The sequence below is a fragment of the Anolis carolinensis genome, chromosome 1, assembly GCF_035594765.1.
Source record: "Anolis carolinensis isolate JA03-04 chromosome 1, rAnoCar3.1.pri, whole genome shotgun sequence".
Lineage (NCBI taxonomy): Eukaryota > Metazoa > Chordata > Lepidosauria > Squamata > Dactyloidae > Anolis > Anolis carolinensis.
In genome coordinates, this window is record NC_085841.1 from 217,949,612 (window position 1) to 217,970,931 (window position 21,320).

The 21,320-nt window shown below is 37.9% G+C and overlaps 1 protein-coding gene across 1 annotated transcript in view; it reads right to left on the reverse strand.

The window, feature by feature from the left end:
* The window catches only part of psmd14 (proteasome 26S subunit, non-ATPase 14), a 61,975-nt gene that overhangs the window by 33,394 nt on the left and 7,261 nt on the right, over nt 1–21,320 (reverse strand). Inside the window, exons 3-4 of the mRNA XM_062965247.1 lie at nt 17,933–17,985; nt 3,471–3,542 (exon numbers count right to left, since the gene is read on the reverse strand). Coding sequence (XP_062821317.1) covers nt 3,471–3,542; nt 17,933–17,980 — 120 coding nt within the window. The 5' untranslated portion in view covers nt 17,981–17,985. The remainder of the gene's footprint in view (nt 1–3,470; nt 3,543–17,932; nt 17,986–21,320) is intronic.

A 21,320-nucleotide genomic window follows, 5' to 3' on the forward strand; every position in this document is an offset into this window, starting at 1 on the left:
AAGGCAATGGGATGGCAAATAGTTGTTGAGATTTGGGCAACCAGAATCTTAGTGATACCATTAAAAGAAGAGATATATGTTATGTGTTAAAAACAGTAGCGTAACAGTCCTTCCAATAATGATTCAAGTCTTCCTGTATTTACAACTAGCTGTGCCCGGCCACGCGTTGCTGTGGCGAAGAATGGTGGTATGGGAAATAAAGTATTGAGGAATTGGTGGTAGTTAAGGTAAAGGGTAAACGTTTTCCCCTGACGTTAAGTCCAGTCATGTCTGATTCTGAGGGTTGGTGCTCATCTCCATTTCTAAGCCGAAGAGCCGGCGTTGTCTGTAGACTCCTCCAAGGTCATGTGGGATGACTGCATGGAGCGGCGTTACCTTCCCGCCGGAGCAGTACCTATTGATGCACTCACATTTACATGTTTTTGAACTTCTGGGTTGGCAGAAGCTGGGGCTAACAGTGGGGGCTCTCTCCGCTCCCCCAATTCAAACCTGCGGCCTTTCGGTCCAGAAGTTCAGCAGCTCAGCGCTTTAACATGCTGTGCCATCAGGGGATATTATTTCCTAAAGGTTGTGAATATACAATATTTCTGATTGTTTTTTGTTTGGTTTTTTTGTCTGTTGGAGGCAAGTATGAATGCTGCAATTAGGAAAAATGATTAGGATGTAATGGCCTTGCAGATTTAAAGCCTAGCTGTTTCCTCCCTGAGTGATTTTTTGGTTGGGAGGTGTTAGCTGGCCCTGATTCTTTCCTGTCTGGAATTGCCTTGTTTTCAGAGTGGCGTTGTTTGCGATATTTTATGTGCTTCTACTGTCTGTGGCCCTGAGAAAACAGAGGATTGGCCAGACTTTGATGATGGGAATACTTTGTTGGGAGGTGTTAGCTGGCCCTGATTGTTTTCTGTGTGGAATTCCCCTATTTTCAGAGTGTTGTTCTTTATTTAGTGTTCTGATTTTAGAGATTGTATTGTTCTGTTTTATTATACCACATTAATTTTTATATATTCTGATTTTAGTGTTTTTGAATACTTGGAGCCAGATTGTATTCATTTTCACGGTTGACCGCAACACAATAATAATAATAATAATGATAATAATAATAATAGTAATGATAGTAATGATAGTAATAATAATAACTTTGGTAATACATAGTGCTTCACTGCCTTCTCAGCTTCCTTTCTGGAAGAATCCTTTCTTGGGAGGTGTTAGCTGGCCCTGATTGTTTCCTTTGTGGATTTTCCAATTTCCTTGCTTTATTTACTTTCTTTATTTCTTTATTACTGTCCTGGTTTTAGAGATTATATTGTTCTGCATTATTCTATCCTAGAAATTATTTCATATCAAAGTAGAATCTCACTTATCCAACATTCGCTTATACAATGTTCTGGATTATCCAACGCAGTCTGCCTTTTCATAATCAATGTTTTTGTAGTCAGTGTTTTAAATTCATTGTGATATTTTAGTGGTAAATTTGTAAATACAGTACAGTAAAGTCTTACTTATCCAACATAAGTGGGCTGGCAAAATGTTGGATAAGCAAATATGTTGGATAATAAGGAGACGTTAAGGAAAAGCCTATTAAATATCAAATTAGGTTATGATTTTACAAATGAAACACCAAAACATCATGTTAGACAACAAATTTGGCAGAAAAAGTAGTTCAATACGCAGTAATGCTATGTAGTAATTACTGTATTTATTAATTTAGCACCAAACTATCACGATATATTGAAAACATTGACTACAAAAATGCGTTGGATAATCCAGAACGTTGGATAAGCGAGTGTTGGATAAGTGAGACTCTACTGTAATTACTACATAGCATTACTGTGCGTGGAACTACCTTTTCTGTCAAATTTGTTGTATAATATGATGTTTTGGTGCTTAATTTGTATAATGATTACCTAATTTGATGTTTAATCAGCTTTTCCTGAATCCCTTCTTATTATCCAATATATTTACTTATCCTGCTGGCCTGTTTATGTTGGATAAGTGAGAGTCTACTGTATATTGATAATCTTATATTATCTGCTTAGAATTGGATTATATGAGGCTCCTTCTTCACAGCTGTATAAAATGCACACTGAAGTGGATTATATGGCAGTGTGGAGTCAAGATAATCCAGTGCAAAGCAGATAATATAAGATTATAAATGGGTTATATAGCTGTGTGGAAGGGCCTTGAGTCTACACTGCCATATAATCCAGTGCAAATTAGATAATCTGTGGAAGAAGCCTAAGTGAGGCCTAAATTTGCCTGTCCCCTAACTGAAACCTGGCTGTCCCTTGGTTGCTAGGCAACGAAGTGGGCAGAGATTAGCCCTCTAAACTGGCAGCAATTGGATAAAAACAATTATTGCTCTCCCTCTAATTAGGACTTTATTTTTCTTTTCTTTTTGTTGTATCAACCCTGAGGCATGTGTGATGGGTTGTGTTGTCAAATTTCGAGGTTGGGGGGCCTGTAGTTTTGTTGTTTTGTCCGCTGCCCTGATGCCATCACTCTTTTATATATATAGATATGCACTCAACATTGTACAACTTAAGAGAGGTATTCACAAACTGGACACTCACAATGTTTTGCAAATGGTGGTTCAGTGAGTGGGGAAGCAAAACTGAATAGCAAGAGGAACTGAAACAGTAAAGGTTAGGAAAACCTGATAGGGTTGCTGAAAAAGAAAGGTGAAAAAGGAGGCACAGACATCACAGATAGGTCACTTTTAGTTTCACAGTGAGAAGGTAGCAGGAAGAAAAACTTGCTTAAAAATATGAAAATAATTCAATGTAAATATAACTTGGTACCGCTATCCATTGCTAACTCTCCAAAGCCCCTTAAATATGGAGACAAATTAAAATAAAGGGACAGCATCTCAAACATCACAAAGAAAAAAGAGCATGTGCTAAACAAGGTAGGTAAGGTAAAGGTTTTCCCCTGACGTTAAGTCCAGTCATGTCTGGGTTGGTGCTCATCTCCATTTCTAAGCCGAAGAGCCGGCGGTGTCCGTAGACACCTCCAAGGTCATGTGGCCGGCATGACTGCATGGAGCGCCGTTACCTTCCCGCCGGAGCAGTACCTATTGATCTACTCACATTGGCATGTTTTCGAACTGCTAGGTTGGCAGGAGCTGGAGCTAACAGCAGCCACTCACGCCGCTCCCAGGATTTGAACCTGGGACCTTTCGGTCTCCAGGTCAGTGCTTTAATGCAATTCGCTACCGGGGCTGCTTCGTTCTAAACAAATGGACTATTAATTGGTGGAAATCATGATGAGAATGGAAAAAAGAACAACATAATCTTCCCTCCCAATCCTATATGCCCAAAGCAGAGTTTTATGCTTTGCCTTGAGCAGATGTGGACAATTCTCACAATTTTCAGCCATAAAGAATTGTTGGACATGTAGTCCAAAATATCTGAAGGTCCCCCACTATTTTTATCAGCAATGCTTTCTGCAGTCTCATTCAAATAAAATACACTTACCTTCAAAAGCGCAAGAGAAGAGATGTAAACCTGTTCAGCAGTATCCACTGCAGGAGCATCAGTAGGAGGTCCCTGGGAAAAGAAGCAACAAAACACTAAGTCTCCTATTTGCGCATATTATCTTAAACGCTGAATACACTTTATTTTAGGATGAAAATACAGGATTTTTAATTGAATACTGACTTGGGATCTCTCATCTTATATTTATCATATCAACATCCCAAACCTTCTCTGAGTAGTCTCCAAATGATCAGAGGTAGCACCTGAGTGGCAAGAAACTACTGTACTTATGGAAAAGATGAATGGCATATGTATGCTGTACATATACCATGGACAGCATACAAATCATATGTTCTTATTCAAACTTTGCCCATCCTAAACTCACTGTGTCACCATCAGTGTGCCCCTCCACTGGCCTCAGCATTTCACCTTCGTTATTGGACTGCTACAAGGATTACAAAACCAATAAATGTTGCCAATATTTTATCACACCATATAAATGCAGTCATTGCTGCTTCTCACAATGATTCCCATCATTACACACACAAGTACTTTCCTACATAAACTAGTTTTCCAGTGCTTGGGTATTACAGAATCCAATCAAGAGTAAAAACAAAACAAAACACATACATACACATACACACACAAATGTGTGTTCAGTGCGCACATATACGCACGTGCTACTTCCCAATTAACTACATGTCTCTTACAGTGGTGTGAATATAAGTGCTGCTGGGCTCACATGATTAACTGGCACCAACACAAACACAATTTCCCTTTGCTGCATCAGTTTTCAGCTAAAGAAGACTTGAAGAGAAAGGCTACAGGAGCACTTTGCAGATCCACTGGTGCGGCGAAAGAAAAATGGACCTCCAATCCCTAGGCAGGGAAGCTGTGAACAAAATACTCTGCACTTTGCTTCATGAGTAGCTAATAAAAAATTAGCACAATTGTCCCAGGTGTGAATGACGACAGAGGCCAAGACTGTGTATTGCTCAAGTGCAAATGCCAACTATAGCATCTGAGAGTAAAAATTATGCCCTTCCTGGGAAGCAAGGCACTTCCTGCCGTTGGCGACAGCGGTGACAAAATCTTTTCCTAAAAATGCTATGCAAATCTAATTTAATTCAAAGAGAAAAGCTACTACCTTCTGATTATTTAACGATGAAGCACTTTTATTTCAAATAGTTGTATCCTGCTTCTCTCATATTTATTTAAAGCAGCGTTCGCAACTATGAAGCAGTAAAGCATAAATATATGCATTAAAAATCCCTTGAAACTCAATGTTTGTAAAGAGAATTTTAAAAAATTCTAATAAGGGTTATTCCTTATTAAGAATGATAACCCATTGGATCATAAAGACCCTCATTTTATGTTTTTATGTTTTTATTGCTGTGTTTTTCATGTGTTTTATAATGATTGTGATTTTTTTAATGCCTTTTAAATTTATTTGTGTGTTTTTGTATTTGATATTACTGTATGCTGTATACTGTATGCTGGTTTTATATCTGTAAGCTGCCCCGAGTCCCTCTGGGGAGATGGTGGCGGGGTACAAAAATAAAATTATTATTATTATTATTATTATTATAGTTTGGTACACACTTCTCTATTGCAGTTCTGAGTATTAATATTCAATTAACATCCATGGCTTTGCATGTTTCTATGGAAAGATGTTTCTTGGTTGCCATTATGAAATTATTGTCACCATATGTAGGTCTCAAGGAGCTATGGGGAAACTGGTATCTATCAGGCAATGTATAGCAGCCAGCGCCATTATGATCTTTTGCAGAAATGTAGGGGAAAGAAATGAAGGGAATAAGAAGACCTGACCTACAGTAGAAAAGGATTTGTGCAACATCCTTTATATGAGGATGGAACCTATTTTTAGTATAACATTAAGGGGGCAAGAGCAACAAGAGAAAAGAAAATTGTGACATTTTAGTCAATAAAGAAAGCTCTTATGACAGGAGACTCTGAGTGTCCATTAGAAAACTCTATCCATTAAGGGAAAACGGCAAAAGTTATTTCTCCAACCTCCTTGGAAAGCTCCACAGTTTTACTAACTATTTTGAATGATTCTTCCAATGTATGCTTTATGCAACTGCTACAACGGACTTGAATACTTGTACAAGGTCAGGACTTTGTTTGTTTCTTGTTGACTTATGGTGACTCCTATGAATTCCACAGGGTAAGGAGTACTCAGAGATGGTTTTCCAGTTCTTTCCTCTGAAATAAAACCTACAGCACCTAGTATTCGTTGGTGGTCTCCCAACCAAGTACAAACCAGGGCTGACTCTGTTTAGCTTTCAAGATCAGTCAGGATTTGGCACCTTAGAGTAGTGCATCTTAAAAACTGTTTTCTCCATCTTGCTTTTGTAAAATCATGGAATTGGAAGAGATCTCATGGGCCATCCAGTCCACCCACTGCCCAGAAGCAGGAAAATCGCATTCAAAGCACCCTTGACTGATGGCTATCCAGCCTCTGTTTAAAAGCATCCAAAGAAGGAGCCTCCAAAGAAGGAGCCTCCACCTCCAATTGACTCCACTGCTGAACCTGCTTAAAAACGCCTGTGAGGTATTCATTTTTTAAATATATATAAATAGTTACTTAAAGAAGAATGACACTTCCTACCTTCTAGGTCTTTACACATTATCACTTTGCCCTCACTGGTGTTCACAATATCTCTTAATTTAGCAGCAAGTTGTTAATATGCAAGCATACACGATTCCCTCTTCTAGATTATTAAAAATGGTAAACAAAACTTCCCTAAGGTACTTTATACAGCAGAGTGTATTTAACTAGTTTATTCTAAGTTCTAATCTCAAATATTTAAATTAGTAATGAACTAAATATCAATTCTCTCTGTTGTGCTTAGTGAGAACACTCCCAAATGCTATACAACCAGAAGAATATATTTCCATATTAATTTTAGAAATATGTTCTATTGTACATGTGTATAGAATTAGAATTCTAGGTCTGTGAAAGTAATCTTAACAACATCCGTGACAAATGCATAAGAGAAAGTAGTTCCAGAACTACAACAAAGATCTAGTTCAACTGATACCTAAAGAATTAGAGTCTGAAGTAGAAAAGTGCATGAACAAGTAAACAAAGAAAGTTCACATATTAAAAACCTAGAAAAAAATCACAGACACAGAAGCCGACCTTTCAAAATACCCTCAAGAACAATGCCCAGAGAACACCTTCAGCAAATGGAAATTAACATTTTTTGTTAATTACTTTGCATTCTCCCCGGCATGTCTGCAAATTATATATAAGTATAAATATATATCTTAAATCCAAAACTGCTAGAAGGTCTTGTGTGCCTCCCTCCCTCACTTGCATTTACTCCTCCGCAAAGTTAATGAAGGTGCAGAGGCTGAATGCTGAATTGTTAGGTTATATATCAAACCTCATCTGCCAGTCATTTTCCATTTTAACCAGTAACCTACAAGGTGACAAAACGTAAATATACCTCTCCCTGATATACCAGATGTATCATATTCCCTTGAGACTCAATGTGCTAATATCACCACCAAGGAATGGAAGTGAACCAAACCCATATTCATTTGATTCTTCCCTTAAAAGTAAAATTAGCCATAAAAGCCACAAAAAAACAAACAAAACACAGTAAGAAGTTATTTTCTACCTAATGCACACAAAGGGGGGGGGGGGGGCAGGCTGTAGAAATCAATCCTGATTATATTTTTTAAGAGACGAAACAGATGCTTCTTTCTGACTAAACTGTCTACCAAGTGTTAGTCAGTGAACTGACCTGCCTTCAGGGCAATCGTATCAGCCGTAAGCCACATCAATCATTTCTTTTAAGCCATCACTTTCTAGTCAATGTTGGATGTAAGGTAGGCATGCATAATCAAAACGCATTTCTTTTATCTTCATTTAGTGATGCAAAATGTTTCAAGAACTCTAAAAGAAAAGAGATCAGGCAATCGAGAGTCGCCACTCAATCAAATGAGGTTCAATCGAAATGCTGCTTTTCTTTAGGAGCATTCAAATATGATTCAGCTATAAAAGCTGTGACTTTTCCTTGGGCAGCCCTTGTTGACTAAGTGTTAAAAAAAGCATTTGCCATTATAACAGCATAAAACTAACACCTCAAAGTGTTATCTACTCAGGCCTTTTAGCAAATTTGTTAACACTTTTAGGTATATTACTCCACCTTTCCCTTAGTGTGAACTGGTATCAATTATTTAGCCAGTTTTATTATGTTATTAGAATACCTGCTGATTAACCATGAATCAATGTGTCATTTTAGAAGATTGCCTTTCATGTGTACCATAGATTTCTTTGTTAAAAGTGATATAATAGTAAGCAACTGAAAAAAACGCCTAAAATAAAAACACCTAAATTATAAAGAAACATTTGCCAGCTATGTCTGGATATCATCTCCAGCTTCATCCTAGTTCTTTAAACTTTTTTTTTAAGTTCTGAAAACCATAAAAAAAATCTGAGGCTATTTTGGATGCTACTGTCATTATGAAGGAAATCTCTGCCCTTAAAACTCTTGTATCTGAGGACCAAGGATAAGATCTGCTACCATCTCTAACCTTTATTTTTACAATCAAACCCTTTAAAATATAAACACAACAAAACAGGCACAAGCAAATGTACAACTATCCAACACTGTCATGTTTATTCTTAACCATCAAAGTAAAAAAGGAACCTTTTAATACTTAATTCTGTGAGTATTAAACAACTAGTGTGAAAAACAAGATGCATGTAAACTATTTCTACTGCCTCTGCTTCAATGACTAGCTGAGACAACCTGTTATAGGAGGTGTTAATTGGCAATAGGAGTGCAAGTCAGAAGCATGTTCCCCATCGTCCTAACCCAGCAAGGCTAGGTCATTAAAGTGGAAATGAATTCTTTCATGCTGACTTAACTCTTGGAGTGCAGATTTTCAGCTGTTACACCTATAGACAATTGAGAGTGTGTGTTACTTCAGAGGGTAGAGAAAACCATCCTCTTTAAAGAACCTTTGTGTTATGTATACATTATGTTATTGTGTACTACAAATAACTGTAATAGCACCTAAGGGTTAACACAGACCTCATATGCAGATTTACAACTAAGGCAGAATAAATATATTTTAAGAGACATGACGGTTTGTCTACTTGTAGGGGAAGAGAAGGCAACAAGCAGCTTTCCCAAACAAAGATAAATGATTATTAACATCCAACTGCAGATTTCTGCCAGATCCCATAAGTAACTGATATAAAGCAGGGCAGTACAAATGTATTAATCTGTGGGTAACTATATCTATTAGCAACAGCAAGGCAGGTGGAATTTTGGTTGTACTTAAAGCTGAGCACGAATCGTAACACTAGTGTGAGGACTAGGGGGAAAAGATTCACATCTCTGTTCAGTTTTTATAATCGTTCAACCTTATCTAAGTTATAGAACTGCTCCAAGAATAAATTGGGGGTGAGGAGAGTAGTTGACTCACTTAGCTCAACTTTGGTCAGACCTCACCTAGAATAATACTGTGTCCAGTCCTGTACACTACAATTCAGGAAGGATATGGACAAGGATATCACCAAGGTGAAAGAAGTGCAAAAGCCGGGCTGCAGTTAAACATCAAGAAAACCAAAATCATGGCAACCAGACCAATTGACAACTGGCAAATAGAGGGAGAAAACGTGGAGGCAGTGACAGACTTTATATTTCTAGGTGCAGATGCAGACTGCAGCCAGGAAATCAGAAGACGTCTACTTCTTGGGAGGAGAGCAATGGCCAACCTTGATAAAATACTGAAAAGCAGAGACATCACACTGGCAACGAAGGTCCAGTTCAAAGCAAATAATCTGGATTTTATATGGCAATGTAGAAGGGGACGGAGTCTCTTCTAACTCTTTACAGCTCATCTAGCTCACTGGCAGAAAGGTAGGCTAAAAAGAGTAAGACAAAAAAGGGTTTTGAAAATGATTTTGTTCAAGACATTTCAAATAATAGAATGTACTGCCATTCTTGGAACCATTTCCTACTTACGAAACAAATGGGTATTCTCAGATACACTTTTCAATAAATACCTTCCGATTATTTTCAGAAAAAATGAGCTAGTGTATTTCCAAAAAAAATCATCTTTATCTGTTTAGAAATGTTCAATTTTTTTCTTTCTCAACAGGAAACATTAAAAATATACAAAAAGGATGATGACCTTGTGCTGATACAGGGCACTCAGACATTTTCTCTACCAAAGAATTCTAAAGTGGTAATGCTCCAAGGGTTTTCAAATATCAACCATTCACTCTACACCGAATTGAACACTAAAAATGCAAAGTAGTTCTACTGTTTGACTCGAAGAAAACAGTTAAAAGCCTTCCCGTGTCCCCAAAGAAGTGTCAAGATGCTATCTAGAGAGGTTGGTGGTAGATATGCATAAGAATGACATTTACTTTCCAAAATATTTCTAAGGAGATGTGCTAAGAAGTCTCTGACCATAAACACCTGTTCAGTATGCACAACTAAAAAACAGAAAATAAAATATTTTGTATCTATAGATCAAGGTACTGTAGAATATCATTATCTAACATATTAGAGATGATTTGTCACAAGCAGTTATACCAGATGTTTTTTAGTTCTGTTTTGCAAAAAAAACCCACAACAGACACAGCTTTACTGTTTTAAAGAACATTTGAGCAAGGAAGATGCCTCAGAATGCTGATTATGTATGTCTTCTGTTTTGAAACATAAGATTTCAGCACCTCTAAAAGCCTATATAAAACAATGAAAACTGATGGAAGACCATTCACTTTGATGAGGAAAAGTGCAAAAAACAAAAGTTTACAAATAAAAGATTTAAACAGGCTAAAGTGGAGTGGGATTCCCTAATTAGTATGACATCACTAAAAACTGACTGAACGTTTTTGGCAAAAAAGCTACAAAAAACTGTTTCCAAGGCCACATATGTCTGATTTAATTGCTTTAAAAAACAAAACAAAATGATACTCATATCCTTAATCATTTAGATCAGTTCTATACTATGGATTTTTCATGATTTTCATTTCAGAGAGCAAAACCAGCATTATTGTAATCTTCAATGGCATTTAATGCAGATAAAACACTGGGATCAGACAAAGGCCATCTTCTCTGCACAGTACAGTGCTTGAGGGATGAGAGGTGGGAACTCAAACCACATCCTATTATATCGTATCTCTATCCAAACAGGGGAGAGATCTTTGGCCTTTCATCTGTCTAAAGGAGCATTTAAAGTTTACATAAATGTTGGCATAACCAGAATATAGGTAGGGCGAATCCCCATCATTTCCTAGCACAGCAGCACTCAATGTGCTCACTAACTCTGCCAATTCCCCAGGTCAGGTCTCTAAAAAGACTATTCACCTCCCTTTTTACTGCCACTGCTATTTCTAAGGTAAAGATAAAGGTTTCCCCTTGACATTAAGTTGGGCATTATGTCCAACTCTGAGGGGTGGTGCTCATCTCCATTTCTAAGCCGAAAAGCCAGCGTTGTCCATAGACCCTCCAAGGACATGTGGCCGGCATGACTGCATGGAGTGCTGTTACCTTCCCGTTGAGGTGGTACCTACTGATCTACTCACATTTGAATGTTTTCGAAATGCTATGTTGGCAGAAGCTTGGGCTAACGGCAGGAGCTCACCCTGCTCCCTAGATTCAAACCACCGACCTTTCAGTCAGCAAGTTTGGCAGCTCAGCAGTTTAACCTACTGCATCATCGGGTCTCTTCAGACTAATTCATAAGTAGTTAACCACGTGTCTGTAGTGTTTCTTCCCAAGCACTTAGTCCTTTTTTTTCTTTATCCTTTGTTAAATATAACCTCAAAATGGTCTGGACAGAATGGAGGAGTAAAGTAGCCTATGAAGGCATAAATAGTAAATCAATTCAGCCCAATTAAGTAAAGATAGACACAAGATGAGAAAGGAGAGTGGCAAATACATGCAAAAAAAACAACTGGAAAACTCACAATCCTGGACTATCTAACTTAACATTGATAGAAACTAGAGTATGACCGAGTTCTTAATTAGCATTCTGTGGGACTGTTCACATTGGAAAAATGAATGGAATTATATAGTTCAACAAGGGAATTTTACCCCTTTTATGCTCTTTTGCTTGACTGTGGTTGACAACAGTATTCTTCCAAGTCAAGGTGCATGAGCCACACAGGGAGAAGATGCCCAAGAAAAATGACAATTTAAGTTTTGAAAGTGAGAAGGTGGAGAAAAGGGGATATTCCTTTTCTGACAAACTATGTTTGTGTATCTGATGGGGTACTAGATGGATTGTGATAGATCCACTAAATAGGGGCTGCTCTTCTAGTTACTACTACAGGAAAAGACTTAAAATGTCAGATTTAAAATTAGAAGGCACTGTGATCATCTTTCCCCCCACCTCCCGTGATAATTTGCTGTCTTTTGTAAAATTTAGGGATGGAAGTAATAAAGCAAAGGAAACACATCTTTCTACTCCAACCCAGGAGTACTCCAAAGCAGGAGGGGGTTACTGTGGTTCTCTAGATGTTTTTCTGTCCCAAAACTCCCATTCAGCCATGGACAGTACACCAATAGTGAAGGCTTATGGAGGCGACATTCAAAAACACCTGGAAGAACCCAACCTGCCCACCCTGGAAGAAAGACAGATCTCTGAGGACTTGATTCACTGATGGAATATCAAGTTCTTTTCTGAAGAGACGTGGTCACCCATTAGTTCCAGAAAGGCCAGTGCCTTCCCAGCCCCCAAATTAGCTGATGATCAATACCAAAAGCAAGGTAGGAAAGCAGAGTTCCCAGTTTGTCAACAGCGGCTGCTGAAAGCTTTGCCTTCTGTATCTTTTGGCTTTTATAAAGGCCTATTGGGGCAAACATACTGCCACAAAATTCTCAGTACTGCTTTTTTCTATCTCCATTTATCCCCAGCAGCCCAGTCATGCACATTTACTCAAAAAACTTCCACTAAATCAGAGATATGTCATACTGAATTAAATCAGAATTAGAAGTCATATATGCATGGATTAAGAATGGTAGAACATTTTGGGTATTTATTAAAGTATTTATTTTTCTCCTTTACATTAGCAATCTCTGGAGCAGCTTATAATTAAAAAAAAATACCCAAAATTCCTTTTAAAACCCCAAGTGCTTTACTAAATATAAACCCGTCATCCACCATGTCAGGAAGGAAGTTCCTAATGAGAAAGGAAGGCCTACTGAATCTTGCCTTGACCCATAAATGCATGAAAATATTACCATTCGGTTTTTCAATCTGTAATTGTAAGACACCCAAAGAAAACTAGATGTCAAGTTTAACCTCTACACAAATTAGATCAGCGCATTCAGCATGATTTTTCGATCAGCAGCAGGTCCTTTAAGTGCTTCAGGTTTTATCAATGAATTCTAAAAATAAAAATAAATAAAGGAAAGACCTTCTCCAGAATCAGGCAGTGCAGTACTTGAAACCTCTTTCAGAGTGACAGTTTTCAAGTGCCACATACAATGCCCTAATCTGGAAGTGTCCCAGCTAACCCATCTGATCAACAATTTCACAGATGGAAGCACTTGATGGCTAATTGGCAAGCCTATTATTCAAACAAAATAGCTATTTGCAATTCTTGCCTCTTTATTTCCAGCTGAAGTGCTAACACGGCTAAGAGACAGGTCACCCCTCCCCTTCACCGCGTCCTTTTTTTTTTTTTTAAAGAAGTGGTCTACCTTAACATGTATTTCCCCCAGACATTGGTTGAAAGCATCTCGCCAAAGTCGTAATAAGCAAATATGGCAGGAGACTGTGTTCTGTATTCAAGGACAGGCTTAGCTGGCGTTTCAGTTACTCTTTTTGAGGGCTGTATACAGTGTTACTCTGGGTTATTTACCCACCCACACACATCATCGTGTCACCAGCTGTCAATGGTATTGTGCTCCAGAAACGACATTTTAAAATTCAGAAAAGGAAACGGAGCAAGAACATTTAACTTGCAATGAATTATCTTTGTAATTTTCAAATTCTTAATCAGTCCACTGGAATTATATAGCTATGTCTTGTAACTGCTTTGTAAGTGGAGAATGTTTATACTGTGTGAGAGATAGCATTGTGTAGTGGCTTGAGTGCTAGACTCACACTATGGGAGACCAGGGTTCAAATTGCTGCCCAGACGTGCAAACACTTGGTGACCTTGAGCAGATCACATTTTCTCTGCCTCAAAGAAAGGCAATGGAACCCCCCCCCCCCCCCCGAACTAATTTCTCTAAGAAAAGCCCTTTAAGGCCATCCTGGAGTATCCAAAGTCGGAAACAACTTGAAGGCAGACAATAACAGTGACAATTGTGTGACAGTCCATCATAACAAGCCGTTGGAAAGATATATGTATTTTAACCTTTCTTTTTTTCAGCTTTACCCTCTTTTCCGTAATATGCTGAAATCTTGCTCAGAAGTGGCATTAATCTCTCTTTTCATCCAAAAAATCAGGCAATAGTCAAAGTCACATGGCAGTTAAACCCACCAATAAAGGTTTTGCCATCTGATGTATCAGCCAACATGATTCTATATATCAGCCATCATGATTGGCATTTTTACAGGTAACGGCAAGCTATATTTTGCCCCAGAAAAATAAACCTGCTTCTTTCAGGCACAAAGAAAGGAAAAGGGAGTTAGACAACGCTTGACTAGTATGAGCTTCTAATCCTCCAGGTCACTCTTATTAATCCATAGTCCTTCAAGTCTTTAAGAAGGTGGTGGGAGGGAGGAGAGCTTGAAGTCACTTCATAGGTCATAGCCTAACTTTAGGTTGATTAAACTATTGGTTACAACAACCATTAAAAACTGCTGCTCCAACCTATGATTAGGATTGCCTGAATAAGCCATATGAAAGTGCATTTGAACTGCTTTGTTTTTTCTCTTCCAATGAGATGTCTGAGCTGCCTCAAAGCCCATCTAACAGGTTCACATGCATTTGGCACTGTATCTGTTCATGATTGTTACTTTATAGCAGTGGTTCTCAACCTGTGGGTCGCCAAATATTTTCGCCTTCAACTCCCAGAAATCCCAGCCAGTTTACCAACTGTTAGGGGACATCTGGGGACCCACAGGTTGAGAACCACTACTTTATAGAGTGTAAAGGTTTTGAGGTTTGAATTTTATGTGTTGTGTGCTCTCTTAATAAAGGTAACACCAAACTACAAAGCATGCAGAGCATTTCCCCAACTATAAAATTGAACATTTATTCAACCCATAAGCAAGTGCTAGATCAAAACTGCATACTTTCTGTTTATGAAGCATCAAGATTTTTCCCCCAAACAAGACTTCATGATAGATAGCTGGATTCTAAATTAAGGAAAACAAAAACAGCTCTGTGCAACATAGTAACAAAAATGTTTGAACAATATCAGTTTGAATCAAAAGTGTCCCACAGGTAAAATTACTTTCTAAAACTGTTGGATCCAGGTGTAGGGATATGCAATAGAATTGGCAGAAGCAGACTTTCACAAGTTACTATAACAGTTTTAATAGGATTTGCAGTGTGAAAGTGCCATTCAGTTCAGAGTGACTTCTCATTTAGTAGACACCTCCACAAAAGGGAGGATTTCCTTCTGATCTGCTCTTTCCTCTGCAGACCCCAGCTCTGTGGCAATTTTCCACACTGTTCTGGAGTACACCTTAACTGTCTAGAATAGACTGGGAGAAGGTAGAAGGAAATTCAGGAGGGGGTGAAAATCATTTTTCTATTAACTGAGACATCTGCTGAAACAAAAGCCATACAACACTGCTAGATTCAACTCAGAAAATCAGTCCCTGTCTCAAGGAGGTATACTCAGTTGTCTAAGAAAAGTCCTCCATTTCTCTGTAATGAAGCCAAAACACTTATCTTTCAATTTGTCTGAGATATCACTGCTATAGCACTGATCAATTTATACCTAGTCCTGTAAGTTTTCATTTATTGGATGATTTCGATAATGTTACACACATTTTCAGAATATATACATGCTACATGGGAGTGTGCTTGTTTTGCCAGTGTTCAAATATAATGGAACATCTCCACAGACACAGGCGGTCTTTCCTTCGCAATACTGTATGTCACATATTGAAATCTGAAAGATAAATTAAGGCCTGTAAAAGGGGGGGGGGACACAAGGTAGCATGCTTTACTTCCTTATATGTTTAGTATCCTTCTTGCCTACATAGGGCGAATAGCTAACCCAGTACTATGGATTGCATCCAGTGCTGTTCCCACGATCACAGAAACATATTAAATGTAGCGAACCTGGGAAAGAAGAAGACAATTTCCCCTAATCCTTAAATCTAAAGTTGATCTATAGGGAACTGGCAAATATCGACTGTAAATTCTGATTATCAGAAGTCTTGAGTAGCTCAAATGCATAGCTTCCACTGGTATTAGAAGCTCTGTCTCAGCACTGTTCAATTTCCTAGTTAAAATACATTTACAACACCTTTGCTTTTCCTTGCCTACCTGGGAAAAATCAGACAGATCCCAAAAATAAGACAGCCCACTCTCAAATCTTACATGAACCTGTCAAGCATTAAAATTCAGTGAAAGTATTGTGCTAATTTTACTGTCCATTCTCCAATCTTGGTGATTTGGCAGATCAGTTGCCATCTTCATCAAGAACTGCATTACCAGAACAGACCCCCTCCCTCAAATCAAAAACTTTAAAAGATAAAAGCATAAACAACCACAAAACAAGTCATGGGTAATGCCCTCTTCTGAATCTGGTGACAGAGATGGAACACTATAATTCTAAAAAATACCCTAATTTCCTCGCAAATATTAATTCTCATGAGAATCAATTATTGACTATTTTAAAGTAACTTGTTTTTCAAGCTCATTTAAAACCATGAGTTGAGAAGAACTAATCTGCGAAGGACTGAGAAAAAAAATGTGAAGGGCAAATATAGCTATAATGTCAAGCCAAAGTTATAGGTTTTGCCATGGGAAAAGTCACTATTCTCTATGTTATTCATTTCGGCATCTAAGACAATAAAGCATACGGTACATTAAAGCTTTAAACAAAAAATCTGGTTGAGGAAGAAAAACAGCAGTTGTCTCCCAAAAAACTTTATACTGAGAGCAGCATGACAGTAGTTAAAATAGGTGGAGGCAACATAAAATCAGGATCACATCAAAGTCAAAGAATAATCAAGAACCTGGCTTGGGTACCCAATCAAGACTTTAATAAGGCCTCTCTTCCATATCACCCAACTTGTATATAAACAATTTCAAAAGGTTTTTGTTGACTTACATCAGTGAGATAAATAAGTTGTACATTCATAAAAGTGCATTCTTTGTGGAACTATTATGTGCTCTTTTGTGACAGTGCCCTGATGCTGGAACACCTTCAAAAGGAAGGTATGACTGATGCTAATGTTGCTTTCTTTTTGGGGCCAAATTGAATTATCCCCTTTGGAGGTGGAGGCTTCTTCTTTGGAGGCTTTTAAGCAGAGGCTGGATGGCCATCTGTCGGGGGAGCTTTGAATGCAATATCCTACTTCTAGGCAGGGGGTTGGACTGGATGGCCCATGAGGTCTCTTCCAGCTCTATGATTCCAAGCCAGCTTAGAAATGAATGAAATGGCACAGACAGTCAGGTATGTTTATTCTCAGAACCCCAAATGCTATTTATACAGAGCTACAGACCTGTGATGAAGGAAAGGAATGCGTTTTTCGACAAGAAAGTGGAAAAAGGTGTGGTATTTTGTGCAAGTAGAAAGAAGAGACTTTTCACTGGTGTGAAGGGAGTAAATGGAAAAAGAAAACTGAGCAGCTATGTTTACTGGAATATTTTATCAAGGACAGCAGACAGTTTTCAGAATACTTTCACATTCTTGCACATTCGTTGTGGTGACCAAGCCATATGTGTTATGAGATGCACTCACATACATGTGCTGCTTATATGAATAAGATGTGAACCATCACTGCTGATCAATCTAGGGAGATTTAACTTGCAAATGATTTCTGCTTTCCACTGCATGCTTGAATAAAGTTTGAAAAATTATGTGCTCTGAGCAACATAAGATCATAAATTCCAAATAAAAATATCTTGTTTCATTGTACATTGCATATTCTCAAATTCTATTCTGTCAGTGAAATGGCATGAAAGAAGGTTCAGTAATTTATATTAACGCACATGATGAAGTATGGTTTTGCTTATGAAACGTCACGTAACCCTTCCCCTCAAAGTTAAATCTTTAAGATAACACTAGGAAGGTTTGAATAAAATGAGAAGGCAGTGAAATGCAAATTTCCTAGCCTTTCGAATATCCTGTCCAATCACTCCAATTTCCATTGGAAGCAGATTATCTCTAGGCACCAGAGGGCCAAGCATGGCCACAAGTTTAATACACATTGCTACTCTTCTAGACTGAGAGTAACTTTTAATGAGAAATATATGTGGGGAGGGAAAGGATTTGTAAATTTATTTAAATCTTACTAAAAATGCACCACAGCTAGATACTAACCTGTCCCAGACCAGGCATGCCTCCTCCAAGTCGCAGAAGTCTATCCATAATTTCTAAAGGAAAGAAATAAAAAGAGATGACATACCTTGGCTCTAATGTGTTTAGTAAATTGTGCTCCATACAAATCACCTTCAGTCACTCATTATGTCAAAAATATTGGTAGTAATTACAACACAACATCAGACTTCCTATTAATTAACACCACATATTAATCCAAGAAGCTGTCTTCCATACTAATTAGCAACCGCATTTTAAGTGTACTTTTACGGGATTGGGTTATTCTCAGTTTTGAAAGGGGGAAAAGACAAGTTTTTCTTGCAATATTCATTTTTTTAAAAATTGCAACACCCCCCTCCAAATATTTAGTTCCTCCTCTGACCCCATTTACCTGAAAAAGCATCGGCATACCAAGCTAAAAGAAAAACAACCCAACACCTCCCTACCAGTATATCAGAGTTTCCTTCAGTATGTCCAGAGGACATCAATATGAAAACTCAAAAGTGAAGATTTTTAGCATCCTCATTAGTAGGTTCTGTGCTAATTAACTTACAGCTTGTCAGTTAGCATCAAAACTGCATATGAAAGATGCTGTACAAATTATAGATTTTCTGAATTAGCATCAAAAGCTTTTTTTAATGAACTCATTACACCAAAAGAATTCTGTAAAGTAAACATGAAATGGTTTTAGTTAACATACCAGGGGCTGTACACTTGTTCCACACATTTCCAATCTTGTTAAATATGGAGTGCTATAGAATGAGCCTGTGCCACAAGCATTCCCCCCTTTGTTAGACTGTTGTAGCCACGACCTTTTCCTATGCAGCATGTCACTATTAGTTCTGAAATTCTCACCACCTCAAATATTAGACCTTAAAGCGGTGGGAACATTGATTAACTATTCTGAGCCAAAGCTGAATACAAGCGGATCAGCTCTCCCACTACTGAGTGCCATCAATGCTCATGTACTCAGGTTCATTGGTCAGGCAGATTACTGTCACAAGTGGGGATGGGAAGGTGTCTTGACACATCCTTGGTTGAGATGGGAGAGCAAAATGAACTTAAACTTATGATATAGTACAAAATATTATATAATGCTAATAGTATACTATACTGGTAGTGTATCATATATATTGTAGTGTAATAATATAGCACTATATAATAATATATAATAATATGATAATTGCATATAATATATTGCATATTATATTTCTAGTAATATTGCAGTATAATGTGTTATTATTTTTGCTGTAGATGTGGATTTGTTTTTGGAACTTGGGGTTGGTTATTTTTATCTTTGTTCAGCTTCTCGTGGCATTGAATGTTTGCCAATATCTGTTGTAATCTGCCCTGAGTCTCCTTGGGGAGATAGGGCAGGATATAAATAAATGTCTATTATTATTATTATTATTATTATTAAAGACAAACTGTTGGAAGTATGTGTGTGTGTTTATCACATATAGGCTCATGTATAAGCATACTTCATGTATAAGGCAAGGGCAGGTCAGAGTTGTGGTAGAATAGAGAGAGCTGGTGCTTCCTTTAGACTCTCCTGGGACAGACTAGGTTCTTGCCTTTCACCACTCTATTCAGAGAAGGAGATGGTTTCTTTTTTGGTGCGAGTTAGGATACAGTAGTCACATTAACCCATGGGTAAGTTGAACCAGGATGTCTGGGCTGATTTTTTACTAAAACTTCTACACTTACGCATAACTATTTAGGGTATGTATATATATATATGTGTGTGTGTGTGTGTGTGTGTGTGTGTGTGTTATCTCCTACAGGTGGATATCCCTTATCTAAAATGCTTGGGGCTATAAGTATTTTGTGTACTAGAAGATCGTACTTTTTGAAATACCCTTGCATCTTACACACAAAGCGCTAGCACACCAAAGTTGTAACCCGAAAAGTTAAGTTCCAATCCAGGGCAAAATCACCACTGCAAAATGTGGAATGCATTGTAAACACCTATCCCTGATGAAGCGCAGGAAAGTGTCTTGAATACAGGCTGCTGAACTGCACAACATTCACTTTCTCTTTTCTTTTTTTTACTCCATATGCCTCTGGTGCACTGATGTGCATCTCTCCTGGAAATGGAGGAATAAGCCCTGCAAAGTGGTTTGAGGCCAGGTTCTTTGATAACTGTAATCACCTTCTGACCTCAGATTGGTTCTAGTCATGGCAATCCGATCAGCCTACAACAAAACAAATTCATTTTGAACCAGTTCCCAACTAGATTATAGTGTCAGTGTAGAAACACCCTTGATTTCTAGAACAAATAATGGTCTATTATGTAAGAAAACCAAGTCAATGAAATGTCACAATTGTGGATTTTAACATCAAGACAAGTGATGGTTCAAACAAGCCAGAGTCTATTAGTTGCTGGGCAAAGTACAAAGTGTTGATTTTGACCTTTAAAGCCCTGCATGGTTTGGGTCCAGGTTACCTACAGGTTTGCTTTCTTCCATACAATTCGCCCCAATCACAGAGGTCCTCTTGGGGGTGTCTGCTCCAGCCTGCCAGAACCAGACTGGCAACCACCACGCAGAGGGCCTTTTAATTGGCTGCCCCAAGACTGTGGAATGAACAGCCTGTAGAGCTTTGATAACTAGATAAGCTGTAGAAATTCAAGACACAGGTGAAAACCTATCTCTTCCGGCAGGCCTACCCAGACAGTTTTAATGACGAATTTTAAACTTCAGTTGCATGTCTAATTTTTGTTTTGTGTATTTTAATATGTATTTTATGGAAATATTTTTAATATGTAGATTTTACGGAGTGTTTTTAAATGATTATGTATTTTAGGAATGCTGAGCCATGAGGAGAGGTGGGTAACAAATAACATTAATGAAATATATATTTTTGATTTCTAATTTCGGTTTGTGGCTAATTTAAAAATAAAACTTGTTAATCTATATGGGCTCACGCATCACAAGAAGTTTTATATTTTTTTCCTTTGCCAGTTCCACTTACAATTTGATTACTGCATCATGCATTTTTTTTAAATGGCTGAGGTCATGTAAGGGATCATTCTTTGAATATGACAAAAATTAAATAAAACATAGATACACATACACACACCTACATGGTCCAAGCAATATTTTGAACAAATCTATAAACCTTTCTAGATTGTATTTGTGTCAAGTATATTAGTCAACACCACTTTCAATGGTTGTTCAATTAATCCCTCCCACTGATGTAATAGCTGTAATTAATGGAAGAGGATGGGATTATTTTTCTCTGTGTATTATACCTTCTATGACCTCAAAAAAAGTCTCCTGAGGGTTAGGAACTATTTGTAACACACAGGAGACTGAATGGGGACAGGAAAATATGTTGCGAGAGCAAAAACCCTCTATGTAGTGTTGAATTCCAACCATCATTTCACTAA